The sequence below is a fragment of the Pteropus alecto genome, unplaced genomic scaffold, assembly GCF_000325575.1.
Source record: "Pteropus alecto unplaced genomic scaffold, ASM32557v1 scaffold155, whole genome shotgun sequence".
Lineage (NCBI taxonomy): Eukaryota > Metazoa > Chordata > Mammalia > Chiroptera > Pteropodidae > Pteropus > Pteropus alecto.
This window is the reverse complement of record NW_006438113.1, coordinates 9,856,674-9,864,164: the sequence shown is the minus strand read 5'-3', so window position 1 is coordinate 9,864,164 and position 7,491 is coordinate 9,856,674. Positions and strand designations below refer to the sequence as shown.

Sequence of the window (7,491 nt, the reverse complement as noted above, 5' to 3'; positions counted from 1 at the left end):
GAAAGTAGAGTGTAAATTAAAAGTTACCAGATGCTATTTGTGTACAGAAAGTTTTGATTGTCAGTTTTGGATAGGGTGGGCATGGAGAGGATGATGATGCATCGAACCTTGTTTTTTTTTTTTTTCAGACGACCTAGATCTTGGGTGATGGTGTGAGGACAAGATGAAGAAAAGGTTGGCTAATTCTCAGGACTGGTACCCCACTCCTCCCTCTTGCATCCAAGGCTGGTAGCACTAATTGATCCTCACCTGCCCTCCTTCTTCATGAAGCCTTGACAGGGACTCAGACTCTTAGGCTGTCATCTTGCTGAATCAGAGCTGGCAAGCCTTCTGGAACCTCGTGCCGTCCCTGGAGTAAGCCACCACCCCCACAAACTACCAAAATGTCTCCTGTCTTTATTACGATGAACCTTTTATTATAGAGACAGACTGAACTCTCTTTTGCATAAAGAATCTCTGGATTGGGTCAGGAAAATCCACTCACTAAAAGTTACCACCCAGCTCTCCCTGCCTCTGCCTCAGCTAAGCCCCCACTTACTATGTACATTTCAAGGTCACTGGGAACAGCAGAGGCTGCTGTTCCCAAGGCCAGGCTGGTTGGGTCGGGCCATGCTGGCCGGAGGGTCAGGGCTTCTGGCTGCCCACCAGCTCAGAGCCGCCCTGTCTCCCGCCCCAGTCGGTTGTCCAGAACCTGGAGCTGCCGGAGGAAGCCCGAGTTGGGGCAGATATCACGGTGGGCCTGCACCGTCTGGATGGCCTCCACCAGCGTCATGTTCTCGTAGATCATGAGGAAGGCAAGGACAACTGTGGCAGAGCGGCTCACCCCCATGGCGCAGTGTACCAGCACGCGGCCTGCGGGAAGACCCAACCTAGCATCAGCTACCTGCCCTCATACCACCCGCCCTTTTGGGAATCAGAGATCCTTCTGGCCATCCTTCAGTGTACCTATTCCAGCATCCAGCAACTGGGACCCAGAGACGAAAAGGACCTGACTTACAATCGCACAGCAAGTGAGTGGCAGAGCTAAGGTTAGCAGCTGAGATTCCCTTCTGCTGATTCAAGGTGCTTCCTCTGGCAACTCTGGTGGGTTGGTGGAGGGTTGGTGGGGGGCAGTACTCCTGGAGACCCCTGGGGTTTTGACAGATTACAGGGAGTGTCTATCTCCCTCTTTCCCCACAATTCTGCCTTCTCCCCTGCCACCCTATGACAAGCCTGCTCAAGAGCCTTGGCTAAGTCCTGTACAACAACACCCAGTCTCTTACTGACAGATACTGATGACCACACTGGACCTTAGTTATGCCTGTGACTATTGGTTTCCAAGGTGTCCCCAAAGAGGATGCTCACCAAATGGTAGCAACTGTTTGTCCCATAGGGTGGGAGGGTTGCTGGGGAGGTTTGTGGCCCAGATACTCCATCTATCAGTGCTACTGGAAAAATGGAGAGCCCCAGGTCGCACCCCCACCTTCGCCTCCACCCCAGTCCTTTCTCCAGGAGCTCACCTTGGGGAACACTGAGGGCAGTTCGGATGTATCGAGCAACGGGCAGAAAGTAGACACTGAGGTCGAAGAAGGGGTTGTCATCCGCCTCGATGCCATAGTACTCCAAGGGCAAGCCATGGTAAAACTTGGCACCTGTGTCCACCTGAAACTTGCCTGCAGCGACATTCACAACATGGGTGATGCCCAGCTGGATCAGCTTGCTCTTATCCCGGGCTGCATACCTGGAGAGAGGGAACAGGGGGAGTTGGGAGGTGGGGGTAGATCTCACTGGGTCAGCTCTGGTTGGGCTAGAACTTGCCCCCTTCCCTCCTCTGCCACCTCCCTCCAAGGGTAGAGTTTGGAACCAGCGAACTGGCCCGGGTTAGAGTTCAAGACTTCCTTTCATTCAGGCCAACTTTTCTGCAGAATAGTTTGAGCACATGCATCAAAAGCCTTAGAAATGTACACATACTTTGCCCAGCAAGTCTCCTTGTAGGAACTTAATTAAAGAAAGAATCTAAACTGTGTTCACAGACATGTAAACTGGATCTAATGATATTTAAGATGGTGAAAAACCAGGGGGATCACTAAATATCCTCTGATAGGTAAATGAAGTACTATGCAACCACTAAGATATAGTAGATGACAGGTAAACAAGGAAAGGTGTCGGTGTATATTGAGAAATATGCAGAATACAAAACTGTGAAAAATGTGGAATACAAAACAAAATGTTTAAGAATGTTTTAAAAATATATAATATGACTCCATCTAAAAAGCTTTCTATATAAAGGGACTATAAAATGAAACCATTTTAGTAAAAAAAAAGTGAAAAAGCGTTTATGTATGTATGTGTGTATGTATTTTTAAAAAGTCAACGAGAGTTTTATTACTGGTTATCTGTAGGGGTATAGCATATTTGCCATATTGTTAGCAAGATACTGATCCATATTTTCTAAATAGTAAGGAAAATTTCTAAAATCCACATCTATTGGTCTGTATGTTATGAATTCTAAGAAAACTTTTAGGGAAAATGACTCACAGTCCCACCCTGTACATATACTCCCTCAAGAAACCCATGTGTGTTCCCAGGACACATGCACTAGAATGTTTCTAGGATCGGTGTTCATAATAGCCTCAAAGTGGAAACCACTCAAATGTCTATATGAACGGATAAACAATAGAATGGGTAAACTATGGTGTGTTGTACAGTTGAATAGTATACAGCAATGAAAAATGAATGGCTGCTGCTACATGTAATAAATAAGGGTGGATCTTACAATTTTGAGCAAATTATGCCAGGCACAAAACACACACTATGATTCCATTTATATAACTTTAAAAGACAGACAAAATGAATCGTTAGGTACATAAGTGGTAAAACTATAAAGAAAAACCAGAAAATAATTGTTTCAACACTTAGTGGTTCTCTACAGGAAAAGGGTTATGATGAAAAGGGTTCAGTGGTGGCTTCTAGGGCACAAGTCATGTTCTATTTCTTGACCTGGGTGGTAAAATAACATAAGCTCTACGCACTTTTCTTATGTGTGTTCTACTTCCTTGATTAAAATAATATAAAAGGGAAGAAACATGTGCAAAGTGATAGTGGGAGGTGAGCAGGGGCCGCCTGTGTCCCCGCCCACCCAGGGCTCTAGGAGAGGCTCCCCTTCTGCTCCCTCCACCCTCCTACATGGGCTGTACTTACGCATCTCCCAGGAAGAGGTTGGGCCAGACCTCGTTGATGTGGCTCAGCGTGGCGGCCCGTCGGACCCACAGCAAGCGCTGCAGCGAGGACAGTGTAGGCGGCTGGTAGGGGGCCCCTCGGACTGCCCCGTGGATCTTGGGCCTTCGGAGGTCCTGCTTCTGCAACGAGTCCATCCTGGAACACAGCGGATACCACGGTGGTTGGAGGCAGGTTCCCCGAAGGTGGTTCCAGCTGACCCAGAAGCCCGGGAGCAATGCAGAGCCCAGGCGTCCTTGGGACGATGCGGGAAGGGCCTCAGCTAGTTTGCATGAAGTTGTTAACCAGGTCAGCTGAGGCTGAGGCCTAGACCCTTTCCTAGGGAACAAGGGAACCAAAAACTTGTCACCGCCGTGGGGCTGAGAAGCCCTCTCTCCTGCCTTCACTCCTTAAGTTGTGGGTCACTTGAGACTTTGTAGGAATGGAGACCTCAGATGACTGTGGCTCTCAATGACTCAGGCCACTCATCTCAAGTCCCTTCCTCTGCTCCTTCCAGGGCTGGTCCTCAGGTCCCCATCCCCTCCCAGTTCCAGGTGCTTGGAGAGCGGAGCCCATCTGTGAAGTGAAAGGCCTAGACTATGAACATTCATTAGCAGTTCCATAGTGAATGAGCTGATGCCTCATGTGGTAGGTCCTTATTTTACAGAGGAGGAAGCTGAAGCTCAGAGATAATTTTTTTAAGTGATGCCCAAAGCCATATGGCCGATGCGTAGCAAGGCTGCAGTTTCAATCGTTTTGTGATCCTGCATTTCTGTCCCCAGGCCTTCCAGTTACCATCTTTGGGGGCTCCAGAGAGTGGTCATTAACCCATTCATCTTTACGGGGGAGCCTGGTGTTGCTGTTCCACATCTGCCTATAGATCCTGGGAATTCCCTCCTTACCCCCACGACTCAGGCAAGCGCTGCAGGTCAGGCCTCGCCCAGGTGGGGCGGTTTGTCTCAGGAAGCAGCTGGCCGACGGAGTCCGGGACCCTGCAGAGCTGGGACGTCAGTGGCACCAGAACACGAGTCTGCTGCCGTGCTGGGAATGAGTTCCTATCTTGACTAACTGTCCCTGGCCCCCTCAACCAGTGACTGGGGAATGTACAAACTGGGAAAAACATCTTTCCTCTTTGGTAGGCGGTGCCAGGACCAGAAAGAGAAACAGGCACCCAGGAGGCCACTGGCTTGGCCAAGCTCACCCAGTGGGCAGCTGGTAGGCAAGGTGGAAGTGAAGACCCAGCTTTCCCCTTCATCTTCCACTATGACCTCTCAGGGCAGGCTGCGTGGCCTGCCACCTACCTAAGGCATGGTCTGGGACCAGAAGTGGGGGAGTGGGTGTAGGGACAGGACTTAGCACGGGAGCGGAAAGGGCCGGGGGCAGGTTCCGCCCAGAACACAAACACTGTGAAGCGGCTAGAATTCCAGGTCCTCCCCTTGGAGCCCATGGGGGTGGGGCCTGAGAGCAGACCTAGGCCACGATGGAGGGAAGCACAGTTCTTCCAGGCTCCTCTCTGCTTGGCATCTCTTTGGGATTAAAGGCTCTTGGGCCTGGAACTCCCCACAGAAGTGGGAGGCTACCCGAAGTAGTGGGAAGAGAACTTTAGAGGAAAGGAGGAAAGCCTGGCCACCATCCATTCTGTGGCCTCAAGCAAGTCTTTGCTCCTGTGCTGGCCACATTCCTCATGTTAAAGATCCTGGCCTTTCCTGACTGAGGAGTCTCTGGGGGTCTGATCTAAGAATGAGAGAGGAGTGGCTGGGTATGCAGCAACTATGAGTTAGAGAATGTTGGAGTCGGGTAATCCCTGAGGCCCCAGGGTTGTCCAAAAGCCATACTGGTCTGGAGCCATCAGCTGGGGCTGCTTGAGCCCCAGCTGGGCCAGTCTTAGCAAAGCCTGGCAGGCCTGGGCTCAGGCCTCTGAGTTTGGCATAGGGTAAGGCTGCCCCCTGGTGGCCAGTGGGTGTCTTGCAGCCCAGCTGTGCCTGGGAACGGGCAGCCAGGTTCTAGTAGAGCCAGCTGGACCTTGCTCCTTCTGGAGGCTCCTGGGCAGAGGAGGAGAAGGCAGAGGGGTCAGGCCACAGCCCTCCCCTCAGCCTCCTTAGGAGACCCAGGCCCAGGTCTGGATAATGCGGCCTTTCCTTTGGAGTAATGGACCCTTTCCTTTGGACTTAGGGGTACTACTTTCAGGTCCCATCAAGGGCCTCACTCCTGATGCTCATGGATGCACCCCCTACCTGCCTGCTCCATTCCACTGATGGCCCAGCCTACCTTGCCAGCCTGTGTCAGGCTCAGCACCCTACCCAGCGACTCATCCTTCAAGTTTCAGGCACACCCAAGAAAGGGAAGTTAGTGGCTACAGCAGCTCCCCTGGTTTCTGCTGGCCCCAGACCTGGGCTGACAAGGACCTTGCCTGACAATTCCTCCCACATCTCCTCGGCCACCAGAGAATGAAGCAGGACCCAGCCTCTAGCAGGGACAGGGCTGGCCTGGTTCTCCCCCCAACTCACTCTAGCCCTCATTCTGCCTCCTTCCTGTGACTCCCGCTAAGCTGAAAAGCTGCCTCTGTAGGCAGCAGTTTTCCTGCTCTAATGTTGCAGCTGTTTGCAAGTTCAGACAGTTGTTTTCTGTCTGTGTGTCTCTGCTCCTCTCTACATTGCTCTACTGGCTTCTTCTGTCTTCCACCTCTCACAGGAGCTCATGCTGCTCCACAGCCTACATACCGGTGGCCTTGGGCCAACGCACAGGACTTCTCAGGGCAGAGGGGCAGCTTTTTGCCATACACCTCCTTAGTTGCAGCTCCAGGAGATGTTCTTCCTGACCTTCCCTCCTACCCACTCTCTTTGCCTCTTCCTCCCCACCAGGAAGACCAGATGGGACTGGAGGTCTCAGGGCAGGACAAGTGAAGAGTCTGGTGAAGGAAGCCTCGCCTTGAGGAGGATGGCAGGCGAGCTGCCAACTGTGAAATGCCAGTGGGTCTGAGCACTCAGTGTCCCTGCCTGGGAGGAGGGCAGACCTGGGCAGAGTTCTTAAGTCTGGTGCTTGCATCTGTGTGGGCTTCTCTGAGCCCCATGCTGTGAGAGTCCCATGAGATAATAAAAATAGGGCACTTCCCACAAGGTCTGCCTCATGGTAGATGCCCGATAAATGGTGGGTCTTACTATTATTATCACTACTATTATTACTCTTCCCCTTTCAAGCCTCAGCCATATCCTGGATAGAGGGTAACTTCCCCACAGGACAGCAAAGCTTGTTCTTTATTTCTGTGTTTCCTGATGTTTCTTTCTCTGTCTAATGATGATTATTGTTATATTCACCACTAACTAAAAATGTACTATGTTCCAGACAGAGCTAAGTGCTTACATTTTCACATTGAACCCTCACAGTATACTTATGAATCAGGTAATATCCCTATTCTACAGATAAGGAAACTGAGGCTCAGAGAGATTAAGCAATATGCTGAAGGTCACACAGCAAATAAGCATGGGAGTCAGGATTCAGGCCCAGGTCTTTCTGACTCTACTATGCCTTTGCCTGTGCCTCTATCTCTGACCCAGTCTATCCCCCAATGTAACCCAATCCCCTCCCTGCCCCCACCACCACAACACACACAGGCACAGGTGTCCTGGCCCTCATCAGCCTGCTCTGTCCACCCTCCCCCCAAAAAATTGGGGCACTCACCCACCTGTGGGGGTTTCTGGCCCAGGCTGTGGTCTTCTCTGACGGACACTTTGTGCCGCTGATTTCCAGCTGCTTGTCTCTGCACACTTGATGCTGTTTCTATTTTTTGATTTGAGTTTAATTATAAAGCATGATGTGCTGCTCCCCTCTTGTGGCCTCCCCCTGCCATTCCCCAAGCCCAGCCAGGCACCTGACCCTTCTGGGAGTAGAGGCAGCCCAGGAGGGATTTGCCTGTGGTATATGTGTATGTGTATGTCGACTGTGGGGCAGGGAGAAGGAAGATCAGATAATCCATTTTTATAGCTCCCTTGGTGGTGTGGAGATAGGCAGAAAGTTAAAGCTGGAAGGATCTTCTACAGAGGAGGACAGAGGAAAAAAACAGCCAAAATCACACACACACCCTGGTGGTATCACCAACATCAGAGCTCAGGCCCAGGGCCCTTTAGTTGGGAGCTGAGGATTACAGGACTGGCCCAGGATTAAGAGCTAGAAGACTCAGGCCGAGGGAAGCATGGGAAGTCAGACAGACAAAGGTATAAGTGGGGTTCAGAGCGGGTCTTTAGACCAGCCCTGGCCTGCAGTCAGAAGCTGTGTGTCTAGAAGCCACTCTGCCTTCCA

The 7,491-nt window shown here is 51.2% G+C and overlaps 1 protein-coding gene across 5 annotated transcripts in view; it reads right to left on the bottom strand.

Moving 5' to 3' along the window:
• Positions 1-391: 391 nt before the first annotated feature.
• DUSP13 (dual specificity phosphatase 13) overlaps positions 392-7,491 on the bottom strand; it is a 12,850-nt gene continuing 5,750 nt past the window's right edge. For 3 of the 5 annotated variants that reach the window (XM_006915494.2, XM_006915493.1, XM_006915496.2), the window contains 4 exons: positions 6,878-6,972; positions 3,181-3,354; positions 1,500-1,720; positions 392-852 (listed from right to left, as the gene is read on the bottom strand). In XM_006915494.2, coding sequence (XP_006915556.1) covers positions 650-852; positions 1,500-1,720; positions 3,181-3,354; positions 6,878-6,972 — 693 coding nt within the window. In that variant the 3' untranslated portion in view covers positions 392-649. The remainder of the gene's footprint in view (positions 853-1,499; positions 1,721-3,180; positions 3,355-6,877; positions 6,973-7,491) is intronic. The other 2 variants (XM_006915492.1, XM_006915495.1) reach the window with 2 other exon arrangements.